Here is a 25,917-nt window from a genome sequence, read left to right as displayed (position 1 = left end):
ACAGAAGTGGCTCAGAGAGTTTAGATCACTTGAAAAGAATCACATAGATAGAAAATAATGAAGACTGGAATTTGATCTTTTCATTTTAAATTCAAAGTTCTTAGCCAGCAAACTCAATTAATTGAAGACAGAGAGAGAAAAGTTAATGGGAAGGTGATCTGGGATTCTTATCCTACTATCAAACACTTCAAAGCACCAAGCTTGGGGCTACCAGGCTTGCTTTCCTACAAACTAGTCCTGTGATCTTTCTCCATTTCACCTTTCTGAACTTCAGCTCTATAATCTGGGAAACGATGATCATATCATTCCCAAACTCATAAATTGTTTAAAATTTAAATGAGGTAATACATGTTAAAGGATGCTACAAACTTTACAATGTCACACAAATGTAAAATGTCACTGTTTTCCACCACTTAACTTATGGTTTTCTAAAGAAGTCTTAAGGGCAGTTTCTTATTTGATTCATAAATTTTGAGCATACATATGAAAAAACTTACAAAATACATACATATTTAAGCTTGAATATTTTATATTCAATTTCATTAGCAGTATACAATGTTAACTATTTATTAGATAAAAGGAATTATAACAGCCAAGGAAAAGACACTTGGTATAAACACATTGAGGACCTGTCTTGGCAGAAATTTAGTAAACGAACATGTATGTCTTAGATTACATTTTCATGATCATTTATTTTGTAGCGTGACAACCTCCCCTTATTTTGTTTCCAATCTGCTTGGTAGTGCAAAGCTTTTGATTTTTGGGATAAACAATCTATTCAGTAGTGCAAAGCTCTTGTTTATCTTTGGATAAACACTGCTATAGATAAGTACAGGTGGTAAAGAGACTTGAAACCAAGTCTCTCAGGAAGCATGAAACTTTCTTAAATCTAGTAACAAAGTAATATTTTTGTAGAGGAGAATTGTCCTGAATCATTCCATTCTGAAAAGCAAGTATCTCAAGGAAGAGTTTCTGGGCATAAAAACGCCATTTGGAATCTGAATGTCTCTCAAAATAAACTAGGAAAATTAAAAAAAAAAAGATGAACTTTGCCTAGATAGACAAAATTTCCTCTGTAATATGGTCACCTACATTGTCCTCCTTATCTAAGTCAATCTCGGTGTCTTTTGGTGACTTTCTTTGTTTATTGTACATAGCCTTGTTTTTTGCTTTACCAATATTTGTACTCAGTTGCAACTATACTATATAACAATAACCTTTATAAATTCTCATATGGTAACATATATCCTACACTTATAATAATATACTAAGCTATGCAGTCGGTGACATTTTGGAAATTCCAGTAGGTTGTCATTTTAGGAGGTGTGTTGTCTGGTTATTTTTAATTTTGGGAAGCCCACTCTTTAAGAGCAGACTTAAGACTAACCACATGGATGGGAGTAGAAGATTAAAAGTTAGTTTTAGTAGACAGTGCTAACGGAGAGGTGCCTGAATATGTCAGAGGTGTTTTTTTTTGTTTTGTTTTGTTTTTTGCAAAGAACCCTGCAAATAGTGAGGAACTATTTTAGCAATAACCGATGTGGACAAATGCAAGCTAAGGCTCCAATAATTCCTGTTAGATCCTGAATTAATTTTGGGGAAGAACTTCAGTACTGAAATTTCAAATCTAGATCACTACAAGTGGTATGGCCATAATTGACCTCTCTGTAGACACAGAACAATCTTTTTGCAAATGTGAAAGCTTGCAACTCAGTAGAACAAAAAGAGATGCTCATTAAATTTTAATTATTCAAAAGAATGAATCCCTTCCTAAACTTATTTTTAACTTTTCCACGAAAGCACATGACTGGATGGCATTTTCCAGGTGTAGGTTCAGCTAAATTGTCAGCAAGATACATTGTGCTATTTGAACACTATATTTAGCTTTTCCTGAACTTGTCATCCTGCATTCAGATGCTACTTTTGATAGGACAGTTTTAAGTGACAAATGAAGACCTATTTTAAGCCAAAAATTAATGAAATGAATCTGTTTACATAGTGAGGATCCATGCCCTTGCTATTTAATCTTTTTAAGAACCACAAAAGCATGTATCTATGTGACTTTTTAACTATACCAGAATTAAGGGGGGAAACGGTTAGGCTTCTTGTAGGGAAAGATGAACCATAAAAAGCTTTAGTTTACCCAGGTGCAATGAAACGATTAAAAGCTATAAAAGTATAACCAAATGACAGGAATGAAAATGTCAAAAAAATAACGATTTGGGAATTAGAAGAAGGCATTTAATAATGAGAGAATAAAGAGAGAGGCGGGGAAACAGAATGAGAGAGACATGCTACTTTTTACTTTTGTCCTAGAAGATTTACATAAAGTAAGAAGTCAAAAGGAGATGATGGGACAGAAAAAGGCAATGCCCACCCGGGCAGCCTGGTAATCAGCATGATGAGTTATACCACCAATAGTTTCCTTCAACATGTATGGATTCTGTGAAATTGTCTAAATTACGTAAGTTTTAACAGTAACCTCAATATGAAGAATAAATGACTAAAAGGACAAGTGCATAATTATTAACTCAATTATACAAACCACACATAAATATGATTAATGAGAATGTGTTAACTATCCAGTGACAACATATAGAGGGCATAACTTACATGCAACTTAACGGCACCACTAATAATCTGAAGTGAAAAAGTATTTTGCATTTTTTAATTGACAAAAATAAATTATAACATGAAGGTTGAGACAAATTGGAAAAATAATCTCAGACAAGTATCTAGGTAGGACACCTAACTATCTGATATTTCCCTATTTAAGAAGTTAATAAACTTTCAGAATTTCTAGGTTCCTATGTTCCTCTAATAGGAAGAAAGTATGCCACAAAGCATAAAAGTGTATATCTTTTCATGGGGAAATATGGGATGAATGTCATCCCATAGATCTCACATGATGGCATTCATTATCGAAACATTGCTTGATGATAGTTTCTTATTTTTTAAGAGATAGGATCTTGTTCTATCATCCAGGCTGCAGTGCCGTGGCACAATCATAGCTCACTGCAGCCTCAAACTCCTCGGCTCAAGTGATCTTCCCACTTCAGCCTCTTGAGTAGCTGGGACTACAGTCCCGCTCCACCATGCTTGGCTAATTGGCTTCCAAAGTGCTGGGATTAAAAGCATGAGCAACCACATCTAGCGGACAATTGGTTCTTGTACTTGAAAGCTCCAATACTATTTTTGTCAGTAATCTGCAAACACGCACATCTCCTGGGGCAAACTCACATTGATCACTGCCATTTTAGTTCAAGATACTATTATTATCTGTGAATTTTTATGTTGGTAAAGAGCTGCTAACAGCCAATAGGTGGCCTCACTGCACTGTGTAGCTAAGAGGACAATATGCAGTGGATGTCAGGATGTCACTAAAGAAAGTGTTTGAACTCAGAGGATTAGCAGTGTGTAAGTGCCCACACTTCCATCTGGCCCAGACCCTCAAATCCCTGGTCATCGTGATCACCCCCAGAAGTGATTTTTTAAGTGTCTAGGTTGCTCTGTGAAACCTACCATGCAATACCCTTGCTTTATAATTTCTACCTTTTTTACTTTACGCTTTAAAGCTACTTCCATCAAGTCATAGCACCCTCTCCAACCTCCTTGTTGTAATTATCCACTGGGGTCTCTTCTCACCTTTTCCTGCTGGCTAAGACTCTATCTCTATTCCATTTCCAATCATCTTTCATAGTGACATCGGTATATGTGTGCCTTCTTAAGTTTCTCAACTTTTTAATTTCCCCTGACCTTACATCTTTCTCTTTTTTGTCACATTCCACCTCAATCATATACTGGACAGTCATAAACTGGAATTTGTCATTAACCAGTATGACACTATCTCCCCCCAACACAATTAAAATGTAAACATCCCCCTCAACAACTTAAACCACTGTTAGTTCATTTCACTTGCTCAGATACTCTCACTATTAACAGTTTCTTAGCCTCATGAAGATTTCCAATACACAAATGCTATTACTTCACTCCAACCCCTGATATTTACCAGATTCTCCTACTTTTTGATCCCTTATTATATAATTTAAATTAGATGGTAGATTCTTACAGCAACTCCTTTGAAAGCATTTATGAATCATTTACTCCTCTCCACACAATGTTTATGTGGAAAATACCTAACCCAGGATGAACTCAAATGTTTCTTTACTACAGACCTGAAACTTGCTGGATTAGATCACAAAACCATACTATGTGGTGCCTTTCAATTTCATGACATCAAACTTCAAATGTAATGTCAGCAGTGTCCCAATGCTGCAATATAATTTTATAGTAATTTGGCTTTCTCTACTCTCTGAGATTTTGTATACCTCTTCCTTTATCCTCTGTTCACAAGTACCCACTTCTCCATTGTCAGCCTATGATGAAACTGTAAATGTCATCACCAGAGACTAAATCATCTTTTCATGACTTATTACCTCACTCTACCTGAATATATATTTTTATTCCTTCTAAATACAACATATATATCCATCTCATATTTTTTATGATCTTGCTAACAGAATTGTAATACTCAATATCAGTTGGCTAAAGTTCCTCCACCACTGATCAGTATTTGCATAGATACTGACAAGTTTTGGCTTACGATTGTCATCCTTCTTCAGATAAGTAAATAAATTTAGTATAATTATTATTGCAATCTGGATGCGTTTTAAAATTTTCTGAGGTGACTGCATATCTCTATTCTGATCTATTATGTATTCAGCATAAAGTATAAATCTCTTAATCTGATTTTAAAGTATTGTTTCCATACAATTCCTATTTTTCTTCAGATATGTATGTAATGATTACTGGGAGGTGAGTTTCTGGAGAGGCTCAGCTGAGACTGCAACATCTCAGGACAGGAAGGTAAGGGAAAGCGCAACCTGAAACAGTACAGCCAGCAGTCCTGACAGCCCAAGATGGAGAATCCAAGACTAGAAATCAGATCTCCTGGTCCTTGGTTCGGTACCCTTTTAATTTTTAATGCTATTTACTAACTTGCTGACAACTGACACAACCATCATTATCTAGTGAAACAGAAATTGGTTAATAAGATTTTAGAGCATATAATTCAATATCCAAGAGCAGTAAAAATAAGATGATTATATGAAACAAACAAAGCTGTCTCTCATAGTATCTGAAATCAATCCAATCTTCCCCTTCTTTCCCTTTTTCCCTACTCTTTATTTTTTTCCCTATTTTTAAGGTGGAAGATCTACTTGAAAGCCATATACTTAATATTTCTACAAACCTACAACTAAAAAATTTATTCTGTTCCTTTAACAAATTTAAAAGTACTGATTCTGTAAAAACACACACTTTGGCCTCCTGAAAATAGCCATTCTTTATATTCCCAAGACCTTTCTCAAAAGAGTCGCATGTCACTCTTAATTTTGGCATGAACGCCACTGGAATTCAGAGTAGCATTCTGATAATTTACCGGTCTAAGGGAAATCAAATTAGACATGTACTCACTGATCACTGTAACTAAAACAACTTTAAACATGGTCAGAGGAGAAATGAGACTAAGACTAAAAAATGCTTCCGAAATCTAACCACTTACTGTGAATTTTGATAGCTTCTTCATATTCCAAATGAGATTAGAATGCTTTAGTCCAGTGAAAGTTCAGTCTGTGACTTTCTGAGACCACACTAAACACAATGTGGCAATTTTAGTCACCTCTGTATAAAAAAAGATGTTATGCTGTGAACAGTGCCAAGTAAACTGTCAACACTCAAAAACTAAATTATAATAATAAGAACATGTAGGAGGCCAAGCAGGAAAAAAAAACAAATGAAATGTATGAAAGGCTAAGGAACTAATTTATGAGGGATGAAAGAGAATAAAAACTGAATAGTGTAGCCAAAGATTACTAAGGACAGTGACGGAATAACTTCGTATTGTTTGAAAGGCTTTAACGTACTGAAAAGTAAAAGCATTTGTTATTCACCAGGTAGCATAATTACAATACCACTACATAACATTTTCTTTGGTATAATTTTCATAATATATCTCACATATCTTAGAGTGTAATTAGGCAGTAAAGAAGTCATTTTAAACCTATAAAACATTGTTTTGTGGTGAAATAATTTGGCAGAGGAAAGTTATTTCTAGTGAAAGAATCTGACGTACAATTTTTAATAGGGAAATGGAGACTGATCCAACAAGGAAAAATACTTCTGAAACAATCATAGAAGGTGCCACAAAATCCTGGAAGTTGAAAGTGGATGCCCTCATCCTACTTCGTGCTTTCACTCTCTGCATGGCTTTCAGAAAACTCCTGTCTTAATCTGTAAAGTAAAGCAATGGAGAAAAGTTTCCCTCCCTTCATAAAGATCTATGAATTCATATAATAATGATTCAATGTAGTAATTTAAAAAAAATATTAAGTTATATGGAGTTGAAAGTGGAATCTAGCTGCTTAACGATAAACTACACCTGTAGTATGGCATTAAGAACTCATCAATAGTATTTTATACTTTTAGTTATGAACATTTAAGCAACAAATTATTCCCAGTATCTCTGTGATTAAATACGGATGTGTTCTTGAGGGAAAGCATTCATCCAACAATATTTTTGTAATTATATTATTATTCCTTTGTATGAAATATCCTTAGCTATCATTTTTGAGCATTTATTACATGGCAGGAAATACACTACACTTTGCATAATTCATCTAATTTATTGGTATTTTCACAAACCCCAAATTTTCTATTGTCACCTTCATTTCATGGAAAAAGAATTTATATAAGACTTGCTTTTAGTGTTATCCTCTTAAATTCAGAATTTCCATATACATCTTCATTTTTAAAAAGTTATTCTTAAAATACAAAAGAAAATCCTCCACTTCTTTAACTAATTCTAATGATAATACTGAGTGACATCATAAACGAGTTAATCATGCTCTGTAAAATTAAATACAGTCACATTTATATTTTAAACTCTAGCCCTTTTCTTTTGTGCAGTTTGGCAAACATGTCAAATATAAGCACCCAACTGGTTCCAGCAAGTCCTGTAGTAATAGTTACTTAGAATTATAATTGAATTTGCTAATATTTCCAAGTAAATACATGTTGAAAGTGCAATAGAAATAAATGTTGCAACATGTTTTTACTTGGAAGTAATACATCAGATTTGCAAGTTCAATTATAATTCTTTTTATTATTTATAATTGATATAAACACCTACAGACTAATTTATTTTCTTCTTTCCTTAACAGATACCTGAAAAGTTGTATTAAACTATAACAATAAGCTTAGCTTTCAGGGGAGATATCCAATATGTTCTTTGGCTGGTGTGAAAGGTGAAAAGTTGCCCTGCTTTATCACATTACCAGTACGTTTTAACGTTTTATTCCACTGTCACTTAATCCTCAGCAGTAGAATGAGCGACACACACAAGAGCTGTGTTCTGTTGAGGATCTAAGAGAAGCTGCTCTGCACTTGCACAGCCTTCAGGCTTTTCTGCTTTAAAGTTTCTTGGAAAGTGCATGTGCATCTTTCTTTAATCTCCACAATTACATTTTTCATTTTGAGTTTTTATAACCTGCATGCCTGTTTAAGAATGAAAAAAATGAAAATGTATAAAATATTCATTAACCATAAGTGGGAAAATAATTCTTACATTGAAGACAAAAAGACAATAGATATAAAAAAGCAGTATAAACAGGGGAACAACAGTTGAGAACAAATATGAATTGTTTTAGAACTTTGTAATAGAAAATAGCCGAAGGATTTTCAGATTTCATAAGAGTATTTGTGCATATTTATACTGTGTCCTCAACATAACAACAGCACACGGAGTCATCGTGCAATGCCTTATGCCTAAATATCCCACATTTCCACATTTCATGTTACCAGAGGAAGGAGTTAATTTTGAATATGCCATCTGTTGCCTTTATACTAAAATGCTGACTCTTTCTACACATTCCAGATCTTTTTTATCCTCAAGAAAGGCTTGCCATTTTCCCTTTCATCAATTATTCCCTTGACCATTAGGCTGTCCTTTATTTCTTCTATCTTCTCCTATAGCAATTCACATATCTATTTTTAGGAGCATCATGGAGCTTTAATAAAGTTTCCTTCTCTTTCCTCCTAACTAAATGGGGCTTTTTGTCAGGCACCACATCTTTGTCATCTTTGTACATCAGTATCTACCATAATTCCAAGTACACGGGAGGGTCTCAATACATGTTTATTAAATGAAAGAGAAAAACATGAGTGAAGGAACTTGGCTTCCAAGAAAGTAAGTAACCTCTGAGAAATCACCACATTATTGATTGGCAGAACAAGGACTAGAATTGTCTTTCAATGTCTTATTTGATCATTATTATGACAATTGTTATCATGACCAGTTTGTTTGTTTCTTCAAAAATATTGTCTACTATATGCCAGCATATGTCTAAGGATACAGCAACGAACACAACAGAGGAAAAAAAAAAACTCTGCTCTCATGATATTTGTATTCCAGTGGGGAAGTGAAAGCTTACATTCTAAACATGCATTGCCCAATATGGTAACCATTTGCCAAGGGAGGCTTTTAAAATTTAAATTAATTAAGGTAAAATACAATAAAAATTCAGTTCTTTTCTCAAACTACCTTCAAGTATTCCATACCTACATGTGCCTAGTGGATAACATGTATGACACAATCAGATTTATAGAGCATTTATATCACCACAGCAAGTTCTATAGGACAGTACTATTCAAATAAAAAGTAAATAATAGTGATGATTGGTACAGAGGAAAACACAACACAATGCACTTGGATAGAACTGTGTAATTTGGTGTTGAAATTTTAGATAGAGTAGACTAGAAGAACTCTACGAGAGGAGAATTTTGACCAAAGACTCAGAAGAAATGAAGGCATTTTTAAATGCAAGGGAAAGTCATTCCAGGTAAAGGGAAAAGTGGGTGCAATTCCCTGAGGTGAGAGCATGGCTGGTATATTCTAGGAACAGCAGGTGGATAGCACAGCTAAAGCAGAATGAGCAAAAGGGAGGATAACAGAAGAAAAGTTCAGGGAGATAACAAGGAGAGTAGATAATCAGAGTGGGTTGGGTAATCTTAGGTTTGAGTATGACTGAACATAGGTTATGACAGAATTTCATTGGTAGGTATATTCAGAAACAGGTACACCAAATCATAGACTATACAAATAATCTAGACTATAAATAATAGTACCTTGGGCCAGGTAACAGCAGCAGAGTGATGAGAAGTGATCAAGTGTTGGATTTATTTAGAAGGAAGAATCAATAAATTTGCTAACAGAAACTTAAGACAGTGAAAGAAGAGAGAGGAAAAATCAAAGCATGGCTCCAATGTTTCTGACCTGATCAACAGGTTTGGAGGAGAATTTCACGAGATGAATTTTAGATATCTGAAGTCAGAGATGCCTGTTAAGCATTTGAGTGGAAATACTGAAAAGAGGCTTTGTATACAGGTTTAGAGTTCAGGAGAATTTGGAACTGAAGATATAAATTTAGGAGGCATTAACCCATAAATATGAGCTAAAGTCATGAGAAGGTACAAGGTCATCTGTGGGACAAGTATATACGGAAAGGAGATCCAAGAGCCAAACTTTTGAACATTGAGAGTTGAAAGGGAAAGGAAGAACCACAAATAAATACTGAAAAGCTGTGGCATCAAGAGAAAAAACCTAAGTGTGGTATTTTATAAGTAAAATCAAGAAAGTATTTTATGGAAAACCAAGAGTGATTAAATACTGTATCAAATGCTCCAGAAAGGTCAATTACAATCAGGACTAAGAAATGACCACTAAACTGGTAGCATGGAAGTCCTGAGTGAGCTTGGAAAGAGCAGTTTCAGATGAGGGGTACACGATAAATTCTGATTGGAGTGGGGGCAAAAAGAAGGGGAAGAGAGAAACTGGAGCAACACTTTCAAGAAGTTTTGCTTAAAGGGAAGGGCGTAAGCATGGTTTTGGCTGACAGGTAACTTTGGTCTAAAGAACATTTTCCATTTGTTTTGTTTTTTCCCAAGTTGGAGGATAGAATACCATGGTTATAAGCTACAGGAATGATCCAGTCGTGAGGGGGATATTGTGAATGGAGAGAGAAGAAAGAATTCTGTCCACAGTAATGTCCGTTAACAGTTGAGCAGGTGAGACAGGAAGTGCATAGTTGGCAGTAGTTAGGACAGATACTGATACAGGAAAAAAGGTAATGTACACAGGCCTGAATGTAAATAGGTGGGAGAATGTGGTAGTAGAAGTATGTGGCAGTTCTACTCATTCCTTAAACATTCTGAATGAAGTAGCTATAAAAGTTATCTTCTGAGATGAAGAAAGGAGAAATGATAGTGGATTTGGGGAATGAGAAATAAATGAGACAGAATCATCTCATTGAGTGAGAGAGAGACTAGGCTAGTTATAGAATATAAAATATCATTACCAGGCAGCATTTCGGGCCCACCTAAGATTATTGATCATCAAACAAAGAGATTAGTAAATCCTACAGTGTGGTTTACATTCTGCCATGGAGATAAAGGAACTGAGCCGATGACTTTAGCCAGAGTTCTGGTTTCATCAAGAGATACAAAAAAAATTAATGGTAGGTAGGTGAGTTAAGAATGTATGCAAGAAACTTATAATCATTGAATCTGAATCATTGAATCTGAAATTTAGCTAGGTAAGGAAGTAAAGCTGGTATGGAAAGCAGTGATAGATGAGGCAGTATATAAACAGCTTAACAGTACCAAATGGAACAAAAGAATTATGACAGCTGCAGTACTACAAAATAATGAGGTGGAAGATAGGACATAGTGATTGAGGAGTAAGTTATTTAAAAATTGAGATTATTTGAAAGTTATTGATAATGACAAGTTGAAGAGTTAGAACATAGGAATTAGGGATCTTCTGGAAGACAAGGAGTGGGGAAGAAACTGGATGATAATAATGGTGTTGATAGCTATTGTTACATGCATTACCTTTTTTCAATTACAAAAAAAGTGTCTGTATTGAATATATAATTTTCCCCATATTGTAGAAAAGCACTAAAGTTTAGAAGGGATGGGTCACATGTTTAAGGAGATACTAGAAACTGGACATTCCTAGGTCTGACATCAAATATATACTTTTGTTCACTATTTTATTTTAGTGATACAAGAAAGTTACGCTACTATGACTGGTCCTTTTCAATAACAAAAATTATATATTTCTGTTAGTATGGGTATTAATTATGCTCTCACAAGACTAAAAATCAATTTGAAGAAAACATAGACTAAATTCATGAAAGTGTACTTAAAAAAAGAAAAAGGCCTAATAAATTTTAGTCAACTATAAATACATAAGTAACAATTAACAATAACTAAAAAAAATTCCAGAGCTGGGCACAGTGGCTCACATCTGTAATCCCAGCACTTTGGGAGTCAAAGTCGGTGGATCACAAGGTCAAGAGATTGAGGCCATCCTGGCCAACAGGGTGAAACCTCAACTCTACAAAAAATAAAAAAAATAGCTGGGCATTCTGGCATGCACCTGTAGTCCCAGCTACTTGGGAGGCTGAGGCAGAAGAATCTCTTGAACCCAGGAAGTGGAGGTTGCAGTGAGCCAAGATCACACCACTGCACTCCAGCCTGGTGACAGAACAAGAATTGTCTCAAAAAAAAAAGGAAAGAAAGGAAGGAAGGAAGGAAGGGAAAAAAGAAAAAAAGGAAATTCCAAACTGGAACAAATTGATTATCTTTCCAATTCTGTGTTCTTTAGACAGCAATCCTATAATAAGACATCAATAAACTGATGGAATATACAGCTATTGCACACGACACCAACTTGAAGGAATTAGAAAAGAAAGGAAGAGTCGTGAGGCATTCCTATTCCAGAAAAGTTAACAAAAACATGAGATTAAAAGTCAGATAGACCTAGGTATGAGTTCTGTTTCCAATATTTATTTAGAAGATTAACATGTTTATTCTCAGTAAATTCAAAATACAGCAATCCTCAGTAAGTGTGGACATGAAATATACATTTAATACCTTTGTTTCTCTTTATACCTACAGCTATCACTAATGAATTTATCTAAAGTTTATTTATTACAAACAGTTATAAAGTTTGGTTTAACTCAAGCCAAATTTTATAACATAAATTATTTATTGGGATCATAAATTTTGTATATTTTCCCCTTATGTTATAAAATAGATCTTTTTCAGGCTTCTCTTGGGCCCTACTTGTCTGTCTTCTTTCCCATTGCAATTCTAATATTATGGAATTTAATTAACACATCTATTCATATAATCCACACTCTTCAGGATTTTGTATTGTTTTATTATATCACTTTTTAGACTTGATATTTTTACTCTGTAAAGATAAAATCTGATTTGTCTCTCTTACTAGAAGAGAGATTCTCTATTTCAAAAACAAACATGAATTCACAAATATGTGCTTCTGGCGATTTTAGCTTCTCTGTTTTTAATTTTCTCTCATGTTATGAAGAATGGTGCTCATTTTGTGCACCTATTGTTAGTCTTTTCGAACACAATACACAGCTATTCACAGCAAAAGGTGGTAAAGTACAATGACCTCTCTAATTACAGTGGTTTTGCAATTTATACATTTTCACATGTGATGAGTTTTCTTAGTCTAGTGCATTGAAAAAAACAACAAAAGTGGGGGAATGGGATCCTAGATGATGGCACATAAAGCCTGGACTAAATGTTAAAATATCTAATTTAGACAATGTCTAGAAGCATCATAGGCTAAAAGTGGCCAGAGTAACAGAAAGATGGATCATTCTTTCTCCTTATGTTATATTTTTTTGGGTTGAAATATAAGGCAAAGCAGGCACTTCATTCCTTCTTATCTATTTTTCCTAGTTTCCATGCTGTAGAAGCTGCCATATCTTTGTATAAATTTGAATTTAAAAAAAAAAAAGCTTAAATAAGCTAAATGCTAGAACATAACCTTAACATAAACAGGGTGAGATGGTAAGACATCTGCACCCAGATAACCACACTGTTCTTTCTTATCCTCTTTAATTATGAGCTAATCAATAGGGTTCAGGAGTATTAGCTCATAAAAATAAACTATGGGCATTTTATGTATAGGGAATTGAAGCAGAGAGGTATTGAGTATCTTTCCCAAATTTCAATTAGAAGGTAGCAGCATTGAAATCTGAACACAGCCAAATTTTCCATTCCCTACCACTATTCCACTATGTCAATGCTCTTAAAAAAAGGAAAAAAAGAAAAGAAAAAAAAACAGGCAAAAAAATTGTTTAGGTATTTAGTAAAAAACATGAGTTACTCATGTCTGAAAGCTTTTGGTATGCTTTTAAAACAAGATTGTATGTAGGGTCTTTAATTAAAATCAATGATTAAGCATTCCCAAGGAATAAATGAAAGAGACTGCCAGTGGAAAAAGGAACACCTCTTAGAAAAAAATCACCATAAAAAATAAAGAGTTATATTTGGAATATTACATAAGTATCATTGAAGCTAAAACTAGTACTTGTATATGTAGCTAATTTAATTTGGACCTTATTAAATTTATTACATGGTTAAAAAATATTTATCACTTAGCTAAAGCAATAAAAAAGAACTGTCTGAAACCAAACAGAAATTTAGATACTTTGTGAGATGTGTTGTTTTGACTACTACTGACTCTCCTAAGGGAGCATGAATGTCTGCAGAAAATATATTTTGTAAAAGGTATTTCTGTTTCCAATTTTGTTTCTTCACAAGTAGGTAGAAAAAATTCTAAATATAATTGTTCAACATTCACTGTTATTTCCTTCAGTAAAGCAAAGAGAATAAAATCACCCAAATAAAATAAGAGATTACAAAAATAAACTTAAAATATAAAGTGAATAAAAACCTTTCATTTTTTCTCCCACATTCGTATTTTGGCATGTTTATAGGGCACAGAGGTGAGGCTATTTTGTTAGGAAAAGCAGTTTCACAAGCATGCACAAATTGCCTCAGGATTCCAGTTCAATTGTTTCTGATCTAATATGGGAGGCAACTCTAAGGGGCAGAGGTTATATTGCCTTTGAAAAGTTTTATCCAGCTTCCAAAACATATCATAATTGATTTAAGGAATATCATTAAGTAATATTTTTGCCACAACATAGAGGTACTTAATATTTCTCGTGAGAAGCAGTGTTCGTAAGAAGGGCTTGTAGTTCATTCTATTGGAGTCATCTGATTAAACTTGTTTTTCTTTATCTGAAAGTGCCAAACTAACTCTATGTAGATACTTTACATATATTTTAAACTAATCATGAAATACTCCTGGTGCCCAAAAAGTATTTGGAAAGTTTAAGACAAACTCTGCATATTCAAAGACACTCTAACTCAGATTATTAAAATTCAACCCTTTGCATATTTCTGATGGAGGTGGGGAAAAGTTTGTCTCACACAACAAGAGACTAAGAATACAAAGAGAGGCTTTAAAAGACTTCTCGGTCTCTAGATCCATGTTCACTCTTTGGAAGATAATAGAAATCTGAAACACGGAATAATATCTGTTTCGACAGCAGCTTCTATGTTCCAGTTCTTGCCCAAAAGTCAAGTAAGCAACCATCTGTTGTTTGCTACATAGATCTTACAATTGCCATTGCCAAAACACCTATCATTTCATCTTCCCACCAATATCACAGCAGCTTACACCAGCTGAGATAAAATCCTAAATGTTTTGAACTTACTATTTTTCCTAATAGGGCCAAAAAACAGGACCAAAAAGATACTTTAAATGCTTTTGATTTATAGATTATTTTATTTATTTATTTTTATTTATTGTGAGACAGGGTCCTGCTCTATTGCCCAGGCTGGAGTGAAGTGGTGCCATCTCAGCTCACAGCAACCTCCCTTCCTGGGCTCAAGTTGTCCTCTCACTTCAGCCTACTAAGTAGCTGGTACCGCAGGCACACACTACCATACTCTACTAATTTTTTGTATTTTGGGTAGAGTCAGCATTTTACAATGTTGCACAGGCTGGTCTTGAACTCCTGTATTCAAATGATCCTCCCGCCTTGGTTTCTCAAAGTGCAGGGATTATAGGAATGAGCCACTGCACCCAGCCGATTCTTGTATTTCTATATCAATGTAAGTCATATACATGAACAGTGGATTATCTGGTAGAAGATTGGAAAAATTAAAAGAAACTCCAAATCACCTGCAAACACATCGTATTTCTCCCTTTGCTCCTCTTTGTTCACTATCCAGATTTCTCTCATCGTCCTATTTACAGATGCTCTTTACTCATCATATAAAGGGAAGAGATAAATCTGAAGTAGATCAGAGGTCTATTTACTGGTTTTATTCTGTTTCGGCCTTCTAAGAATGCACACTCATTTCTTGGGGTGCTGAGAAAATACACAGGTTGCTTCCACTGGCTGCCGTTAATCCAATAATCGACTGCATGTGATACAAGGCCGAAGCAGAAACCCATAAGCCAGCAGAATGCTACAGTCATGCGCAGCACACTCTAGTCAGAATAATTCAAGGCTGTGGATCATCAATTGTTCAGCAGTTTCAAAAATCCATCAAAACTTCCACAGAAGCCTTCCAAAACTTCACACTCAACACCCTTCCAGTGATTAAGACTATTCTTAGTGTAATTATTATTACTTTTATAGCTTAAAGAAGTTGTGTTCCTTTAAAAAGAACTTCAGTAAACTCCAAGGTGATAATCAATGCCTATCTACAAAAATTCTAATGTAAATAAGTGTTGCAGTTGTGCAGGCTTATCCAATTCTTACGAACAACAGATACGACATAAGCATTTTGACCTGTAACCTATCTCTGTGTAGCTTGCTAGGTAGGTATAAAATATCTAAATGCAAATTCCCCCATGAGTGACTAATAAAACCGAACATATTTTTATTCTTCAAACATAACACATTAATCTCTTTAAAAAAACCATAGCAGTAAGTGCTTATATTAGTACTTTGTCTCTTCAGAATCCTTCCTTCCTCAAGGAACAGTAGTGCCCTCCATTGAGGAACTGCTCCTTTCCTATCTCAGATACATAGTTCCCCTCAGGCTGCCAATGTTAGTCCCTCATTCATTCACTGCCTGCAGGGCAAATACAAAGTAGGCCATGTCCTAGTGATCTTCTTTAGAATCTGCCAAAGAATAACTTAGGGAATAGTGGCAGTCTTCCTAGGGTCAAATTTGAGCTGAAAGATGAGGCTGAAATGTTGGTAAGCATCTTCCTTGTGCCAGGGGAAGAATATTAATATAAATAAACAAAGCTACCCTCTAAAGAAGCAGAAGAGAGAAGAGAGAGTTCAAAATGCTGGACAAATAGAATTACCGGTGCTAGTTGACCTGGAAGACATTGGTATCTGTGCTTCTCCTCTAATTTACAACGTGAACACTTCTCTTTAGGCTTTAGGGTACTTGTATCAGGTTTCTGTCATTTGCAACAAAAACACATCTGCATAAAGTTTGTAATGATATAACATATTTTAGAAAACTTTTAAGCCAAAAATTAGGAAAAATAGTCTTATTCTTGTCAAGTCATAAATTAATAAAAAGGTTCTTTTTATACATCAGTGAAAAGTTCACTAAGGCATACATATCAGTCAGCAATAAAGGTGCTTAAAATTTCTGTTGAAAATAACATTTAGTAACTATCTGATATTATTTGCACTAGATTATCAGCCATCTGTAGGGAAACTATATCCTGGAACAATTTCAAAGGCTCTAAGCACACTTCCAATCTGTCAATGATCTCTGCCTCCTTCATCCCTGTTTTGGAAGAGACAAACAGATTTCATCACAGAAAGCTCCAGGGCCATGACTTCATTCCTACTTTGTGTTTTTGAAGTCCTTGCCTCTCAATTTTATTCCACGAAAACTGGCAATGATAATATCCACTTACAACTTCTTTTTCATTTGAGATACCAAAGGACACCTCTTTTCTGAAGAGATCTGATAAAGTAGCACTTGTACATTCTCACAATATAATATAAGCTAAATTGACTAAGGATATCTCATAGTGTGTTCTCATCCCATGTAATAATTTATGTAACTTATATTGTAGTTAAACGATAAACCAACCCTTCATGTTTGCAATGATTAGTATAGTCTATATAATTGTAGAGTAAGAAAATGTGCATGCCATATCAAACCACCTTGTCCAGGAGATGTCCAGAGTGACATACGTCCTTCCACTTACAGTTCATTGGTCTGAACTAATCACTTGGTCTCAGCTTAAGGGGAGGAAAGCTGGGAAATACAGAGGAACACATGGATAGACGGTGAGCATAATAGTTTCTGCCACACTGTACCATATTTCCTAGAAAGCTTTAGTAATATTTATATCCATGGATGAAAAAAAATCTAACATGCCATAGATATAAGGAGTCCACAGCCTGCTTGCACAGGACTGTACAAGTGCACCCAGTACTTTTTGTTTTTTATAAATCTAATATGAAAGCCATAGCTATCTCAAACATAGGAATGGAATGACTTTCCTTTTTTACTGCTGCTAAGATATTGCACAGTATGAATTATTTTAATACCCTCCCTCATTCTGCAAAATATTAGGGCACAACATAGAATAATATAGTGAGCTTATAGAAAATTTTAAGCAAATAGAAAAATACACATTGTGTATTATGATCACCAACCTGCTATGTTAAAACCTTTTGCTTCTTGGCCTCCAGTAAAATAAGCTCAGTGTTCTAATGTTCAAACCCTGTGTAAAGTAGTCCATCACAAAACCATCACCCTCACTTTAGCACAATTGGCAGTCACTATTCACATAAAACAGAAAAATAAGTTACCACAGAGACAAAGTCAATTCTGCTCTCCAGAATGGCTGATTCTTCCAAGTCAGAAGAGATTTTTACCAGAAAAAAAATCACATAAAGTACTCATAGAAACTGGCAGTCCAAAATATCTGTAGTCAGTAACTGTATAGATAACCATGTATAGACTGTCCCAATAGAATACAAAAACAAATATTGCACTAAAAGATAATCCTATGTTATCACTGTTTACAAAATAAAACCCAATGTCCTTCTAAACAGTGTAGAAAGTTTAAATTATCATATGTTTTCTGCCTCTACTTAGTGCTTTATTAATGGGGTGACCATACTCTTTGACCTATTTGCTAAAATTTGCTAGACCTCCAGGAGAACATATGGACATCCAGATGGGTTGCTGTAATTTGATGCCATTATTCTAAGGATGAAGTAAGGTATAAACATAATTTGCATTCTTTTCCATCCTTCCTGCATACCTTTTATTAGTTTCATTTTTAATTCAGACATCAGAAGGGAAGATAATACCTTGTTACCAAAGCCCAGATGCCAACTAATTACTACAAGAGACTCCAGTCCTGACATCACAGGCCAGGCCTCTGAACACGCTCTGTCTTACTCAGTGACCCCACAGTAGTGATTAATAGGTTGAGTGCTAAGCCCTAATGAGCATGTCAGATCTTAGGTGTTCTCTAGGCTAATGCAATTAGCATTGCATTGAACAGAATATTTCAGCTACTTGCTAGAGAGACTCATTATACTTCACAGTAAACTATGCCTTTTCACCTTATGATCTTTAAATTTATTTTATAATCATCAATCTAATAGGTTCCTACAAATAGTGATATTTCACATACTAGAAGAAAATTTAAGTATTTTTAAATCAAATACTGCTTTTCTCCTACAAGTGTGAACCCCTATGTTGTATATAAAGTGAAGTTGTTTTCAGAGACACTTGTTAAAATTCAAGTTTCTGAACTTTAACAACAGAAATCCTTATAAAATGGGATTTAGGATAAGGCCTAGGACTGCATTTTTAATGAGATTCATGATTTAGAAACAAAGCATTCTGTAGACCACACTTGAAGAAAAACTGTAATGTAACAGGACTAATACCTGTGTCTTAGATTAACTGACTATATTAGACTTTTTGTTCTAAATAGTTAATATGTTTCTGAAAAAATTACCTGCATCCACATTAAGAAAATTGTTTCCAAAGGCCGGGCGCGGTGGCTCAAGCCTGTAATCCCAGCACTTTGGGAGGTCGAGGTGGGTGGATCACAAGGTCAAGAGATCGAGATCATCCTGGTCAACATGGTGAAACTCCGTCTCTACTAAAAATACAAAAAATTAGCTGGGCATGGCGGTGCGTGCCTATAATCCCAGCTACTCAGGAGGCTGAGGCAGGAGAATTGCCTGAACCCAGGAGGCGGAGGTTGCGGTGAGCCGAGATCGCGCCATTGCACTCCAGCCTGGGTAACAAGAGCGAAACTCCGTCTCAAAAAAAAGAAAATTGTTTCTACATTCGGTTATAATTTTAAATGTGCCAATAATTTTTTGGTTAAAAGATTACGATGAGACATAGATGTTATTTCCAACAAACTACGTAAACTTATAAGATCTATATTCAACAGTGGACATGGCGAGTAAAAGCATTTCATTCACTAGACAATGGGCCTAGAATTGTGTTTCCAGTTTTAAAAGAAGGACCAGAGGTGAGCAGAATTTCTGCAATTCCTGACTTTTATCCATGGCCAGAGATAAAATACATTTACATGATTTAGCCCTGATAACAGAGGACTTTAGGCAACATTCCAAGTACTTACTTGTATCTCACCTAGATATAACCATCATCAATTACTACATACTAAGAATTTGTATGTATCTAGAATTGTTTTCACAAAACAAGCATACATAAAATCCCTGTTCATATTTAACTTAGACATACTTTATTTATCTATTACCCTAAAAATTTTAAGGCAGCATTTTCCAAATTTATAACTGTTTTAGCAAACTACCATTTTCTTCATGAATTTCAAAAGAGTTCTTTTGTGCTTTTAAAAATTTATACCATATAATAAAATAGAAAAATAAGTATGAATAAAATTAAAATATTTACTTGTAAATATAGTATAGTTATTTACTTATTATAGTTTCATATTGAGATTTAGTGGTTTGAGAAAGTTAATTATGCCATTGTTTATTCTAATGTTCCTTATGGATCCAGCCAGAGGGTGGAGTGCTGTCCTATGACCATGGCAAGTCTATAAACACATGCTTTTTTCTCTATGGTGAATGTTGAGATATCAAGCTCTGTCTAGGACTGGCTGGATGTTATGTATTTCTGTTTTTTTTCCTTTAGGAAGGTTGCATTTCCCAGCATCCATGGCCCCTGACTCTGGGTAGGGCAGTATAAGAGTTCTGATCAATGGATTATATACAGAAATAATGTTTATTCCTTCTAGGCCTACCATCTAAAATATTCCATATGATCTTACATGCTGTCTGCCTTCACTCTTTGTCCAGCAGATGGAGCACATTTAGGGAACAATATACAAAGTCTTAAGTGATGAAATAACCACCTGTTGAAATATTGCTTCAGCAAGAAATAACATGTATTGTTTTACAGCATGTAAGATCATATGGAATAAGTCATTGAGACGCTGAGGTCTGAAAACGAATAGAGAAAGTAAATTAAGATCTGACTTAACTAAAACACTGTATAAAATTTTGTCCTACTGATGAGTATCAACTCTCTGCTCAATAAGAAATTAATGACTATATAACCTGAAGACAAAATTCATTGGACCTATATTAATTCACTAGAAAAGACTGTTTGAATTGTATTTAAGAAGCAAAAAAAACCCTACATATCTTAACATTAGCACCTTTTGGAGCTCAACTCAAGATGACTATGTGCTGCTCTAGCGAAGCATTATTAAACAAGACCTGACCCACAGGATTAAGGAATATCTAGTCTATAATACCTACAGTTTCCATAGTCATAAGAAATAACATTCTTACAATCTATAAAGCAACTGTCCAAAGAAGATTCACTGAATGTATGTTAGAAGTAGAATTTTTAATTGACATGCCCAAATAGCATTTAAAGGACACTTTTTGACACTGGGAAAAAAAAAATGCATGTTTAACCTAACCAAATAGATAAGGGAAACATATGCTGTATTAATACAAAATCACTATATACAAAAAGTAGAAAACACGTTCCAACACCAACTCACATAAACACACACACACACACACACACACACAAACACACAAACACACACACACACACACACACAGAATTATTTCAGGATCAAATGTTTACCTTTGTAGTACAACAAAAAGATAATGTTCTAAAGAATAATTATGTCACTGAACAAATGATGTTGGTAGAGATGGTACACAAGCCACTGAACTGAAGTGGAAACAATAATAAATCAGATTTATAGAAGGCCTGGGCTAAGCCTGGCTCTGTCATTCTTCAGATGTAAAGAGAAAGATATGAGAAAGTCAGAGACCATAGGTATTAAATGCTTGGAGCTGCAGTCTATTTGCCACTAACAAGCTATTTGACTTGGGAGAGCTATTTTGTCTATTTCCTCAGCTATGGAATAAAGAGAAGATAATATGTATTTCACGGATCATTAAGAGGATTAAGTCATATCACACGTATTAAGTACTTAGGCCCTGGGTGAAAGTAAATATTAATAAATACTGGATATTATGCTAATGTTATATCTCCATAACTAAGAGCCATATTATCCTTACTTGAAAAATAATAAATTGCAGAAGATAATTGATATAATTTCTTTAAATTATTATAGTCTGAGTCTATATCCTTTAAAGTCAAATATCTGCTTGAAAAATAAAAACTCTAAAAGACATATATTTTAAGTAATGACTTTCAAAAAATTCTATAAGATGGTCTGGTCTGCTATTGGGATTGACTTAAAGAAAACAGGTGACATAATAAGGCACTAGTAATTCCAATTTTTTCAGCATTTACAAGTGTGATGGTACTTTGATTTATGCATTATCCTTCATGACTCATACCCTAATTTGAACACAGAATGTAATAAGATAATTGTCAGGCAACCATTTAAATTAAGAATATGTCATATTTAATGAGTCTTATAGAGATAAATAATTATTTCAATCACACAAATTTGAATGGGTCTAGAATGTACATGTTAACCCTTCATTTTGCAGCTTAAAGTGATGTACTTTCTGTTCTTCTAAACTGTCAGCAACTTAAATTTCCTTCTCATTCAAAAGAAAGCATTTCTACCAGAGGTAGCAACAATGAAAAATGACATGAGCACTATGATGAGGACTTTATTTCAAACTAAATGAAGTAGCTTCACTTGGAAATTCCATAATTTAGTAAATCTTGCTTTGTGTTTACGAATGCTTATTGAAACAAATCCTCTACTAAGATTCAATTATAAGCAAAGAGCTCAAGATGTTGAATCACTAAAATCATTGAAAGTTCAGTTCTAATTATACTTTTGATTGGTTTTAAGTGATTATAACATAAAAACAGGGTTTTAATATACCAAGACACAATATGTAAAACATTGTGACATGAAGGAATTGTTTTCTTAATTCACGATTCTATTTATTGCAAGAAGCTTACCTCCTGCGTACATAACAGCCAGCATAATGGATGATATCCATGCTATTTCACTGTAGGTAGTATGGAATATTTGCTGAATTTCTTTGAAGAATACGGTGACGGCTTTGGGGAATGCATATGAAAATCCAATGGAGATAAAAGCTGCTCCAACCACAACCCAGCCCCATCCTCCATCGGGAGGTGGATGCAGAGGTGGGGCACTTGACATTGGTGGCATTTCTGCTCCTCTAATGGAAATTCAAGTAACCTATATTAAAAAAATGAAATCACACTTTAAACTTTATTTCCCCTTTTGTTTACCACTCTTGATAGTGACTAATATAGTATTTTCTAGCTCAAACTAAAATACGATTTTCCATGAATATTTTTCATACTCATACTCAGAATATATACCAAAAAATTGATGCAAGTTATATACCTTTGATTATTGTAGGCTAAATATTGAAAGAATTTAATTTGATTATTGAAACAAAAATTACTCAAAATGAAGTTAAGAATTTAGAACTGAACTGAAGTACCATGTTACACTATACATCAGACATATCTCTAAGATAGATCTCATACATATTCTACTTCAGTTACCAGTTGTTTTAACCTCATTAATTGATACTTAAGATCTCATTTTCCCTTCCTGTTTAAGGCTAGGCCAATGAATGAAATGATGCTTGCATAGCCTTTTGACATGATCTACTGGCTTTTTTCATTGCTTTCTATTATCTACCCTTTTTGATGATTGTAGAGAAATTCTAACCCACCATTTTTTTTTTTTTTGAGATGGAGTCTCGCTCTGTTGCCCAGGCTGGAGTGCAGTGGTGCAATCTCAGCTCACTGTAACCTCCGCCTCCCAGGTTCAAGTGATCCTGCTGCTTCAGCCCCCCTAGTAGCTGGAATTAGAGGCAGGCGTCACCATACCCGGCTAATTTTTGTATTTTGGGTACACACGGGGTTTCACCATGTTGGCCAGGCTGGTCTTGAACTCCTGATCTCAGGTGATCCACCTTTCTCAGACTTCTAAAAGTTGGGATGCTGAGATTACATATGAGAGCCATCGTGCCCAGCCCCTACTATTTTTTAAAAATAACAATTATAGGCTGGGCGTGGCTGGTGGATCACAAGGATAAGTTTGAGACCAGCCTGGTCAATATGGCGAAACCCCAACTCTACTAAAAATACAAAAGTCAGCTGGGTGTGGTGGCATGCGCTGGTAGTACCAGCTCCTCGGGAGGCCGAGGCAGAAGAATCGCTTGAACCTGGGAGGTGGAGGTTGCAGTGAGCTGAGATCGTGCCACTGCACTCCAGCCTGGCGACAGAGCAAAACTCCGTCTCTAAACAAATAAATAATTAAATAAATAAAATACATTTAAGTTACAAAACATGACGCTTTGTTAGACATATTCATAGCAAAATAAGTACTACAGTTAACCTTATTAACATACTCCTTTCCTCATAGAGTTACCACTTTTTTTTTTGTGCTCAGAACACCTGAAATCTACACTGTTGGCAAATTTACAGTATACTATACAGTATTACTGACTATACTTATTCTACAAAACTGCAACTTTGAACCAAACATCTCTCTGTTTCTTTACTTCCCCAAACCTGGTAACCAATGATCTGTTCTCCGCTTCTGTGAATTTGACTGTTTTGGATTTCACATACAAATGAGATCAGGAAATATCTGTCTTTCTGTGTCTGGTTTATCTCACTTGGTATAATGTCCTCTAGGTTTATCCATGTTGTCACAAATGTTGTCACACAGTAGCAGATCTATCTGGCTACTTCTGAATTCGATCAACAACTGCATTTTCTTTCTTTTAATTTCTAACATTATACAGTTACATTATAAAAGAGGGCTCTCCAAACTTTTCTTGTATCCTCACAGTTATTAATAATTTTGCATATTTCTTTTCATTATTTTTTCTATATTCTAAGATTTCTGATTAATTGACATAATGTGGTGATCTTATACATTATAGATACAATTGTGAACACTGCTTTTTTCACATTATGATTTTTTTAATTAATTGCCTTTGTTACTAATTTTCATCTTTTGGCTATACAAGTTTTACGTAGTATGTAAAATACAAAAAGTATAAAACACAATTGCCAAATAAGGCTGGGAGTGACGGCTCACACCTGTAATCTCAACACTTTGGGAAGCTCAGGCAGGAGGATATCTTGAGTCCAGGATTTCAACACCAAAGCAACATAGTGAGACTCACCACTTGACAAAAAAAATCTTAAAAATTAGCTGAGTGTGGTGGTATGTACATGTAGTTTCCAGTTACTCCAGAGGTGGAAGGGGAGGACCGTCTGAGCCTAGGAGTTCAAGGCTGCAGTGAGCTCCGATAGAGCCAGTGCACTCCATCCTGGGTGACAGAGAGAGGCCCTATCCCTAAAATTTTTTTTCACTAAAATAAAATAGCTAAATAAGGCTTTTAATTGCCACAATAATTTGTATAGAAAATATCTCCTTTTTAATTGTTTTTTCTTATATTTTACATCTTATTTATATAATCATACATTAAAAATTAACATTTTTATATATTTACTTGTATCTATTAAATATTTATGGGTACAATGTGAGACTTTAATATTTGTTTATTTTTTAAAAAGCAGTCTCAAATTATTCTTTTATAGGAAGTACTGGTATAAATGATAAATACATATACCATTCTATTAGCTAATGTAATGAAAAAAATTTTAGGAATTGTTAAATGGTATGAGAAAGGCAAATCCTTTTGATTTTTCCAAGAAAACACAATAAAGTAAAATTTAAAGTTATTCCTGACTAAATACACACAGACAAAATATGGCAGTAGATACAGTGGCATTAAGTTGATGAAATAGTTTCAAGAGTTTAAATTACTTTTCTTATTGAATTAATGCATGATACTCAAAGTAACCTACAATGTAATATATAGGTATACAAAAATCGATAAGGAGATCTCAATAAATATTGTGTACTTATTATGCTAAATAAATGCTTTTATCTTCAGTAAGTATTCAGTTTTGTTTCAATAAAAACCTTTAAGGTATTTTTTCTATTTTTTTATATGTGACAAATTTCAGAAATATTGAGAAACCTGACCCAAGTAAAATAGTAATGGCAGGGACTGTATTTTACTAATCACAGCTGACTTTACAAATAATATAAATTGAATTAGAAATAAGACTATGGAGTATAGTGCAATTTGCAGAGGAAAAAACAAGCAAAAAAACCTCAGCATTTTTATTATCTCCTCTTTGCATATCTATAGTATTTTTATGGATCAAAATGGTCAAAGGTATCTGATTTTCAAAAAATGAAGAAAATAACTTGAAAAATTATTTCCATAGGTATACATTTGTATGTTAGAAGTCTCCCAAAAAGAAGAAAAATGTCATGGAAACTATAGTGACAAGTTCAGATGAAAGGCTTTAACCACAAACAAATAATACAAATAATGTAGATCCCAGTCAATCACAATCATTGGGGCAAAGCCAATTCTATAAGTTAATTTGTGCAAATGCTAAAAGTGCTAAAATCAACCCTAAACACCACAC

The 25,917-nt window shown here is 34.4% G+C and overlaps 1 protein-coding gene and 1 long non-coding RNA gene across 8 annotated transcripts in view; both read right to left on the bottom strand.

Annotated features, from left to right (window-relative positions):
• SLC16A7 (solute carrier family 16 member 7) overlaps positions 1–25,917 on the bottom strand; it is a 187,421-nt gene that overhangs the window by 44,707 nt on the left and 116,797 nt on the right. For all 7 annotated transcript variants that reach the window (XM_074402822.1, XM_074402818.1, XM_074402819.1 and 4 more), the window contains one exon: positions 22,372–22,618. In XM_074402822.1, the coding sequence (XP_074258923.1) occupies positions 22,372–22,588 (217 nt within the window). In that variant the 5' untranslated portion in view covers positions 22,589–22,618. The remainder of the gene's footprint in view (positions 1–22,371; positions 22,619–25,917) is intronic.
• Positions 1,337–22,365, bottom strand: LOC141585136 (uncharacterized). Its single transcript, XR_012518469.1, has 2 exons — positions 17,595–22,365; positions 1,337–17,190 (listed from the first exon to the last, which is right to left on the bottom strand). It is a non-coding gene; the product is annotated as an uncharacterized LOC141585136 (long non-coding RNA).

This window comes from Saimiri boliviensis, chromosome 7 (assembly GCF_048565385.1).
Source record: "Saimiri boliviensis isolate mSaiBol1 chromosome 7, mSaiBol1.pri, whole genome shotgun sequence".
Taxonomy (NCBI): Eukaryota; Metazoa; Chordata; class Mammalia; order Primates; family Cebidae; genus Saimiri; species Saimiri boliviensis.
This window is presented reverse-complemented; position numbering and strand designations above follow the sequence as displayed.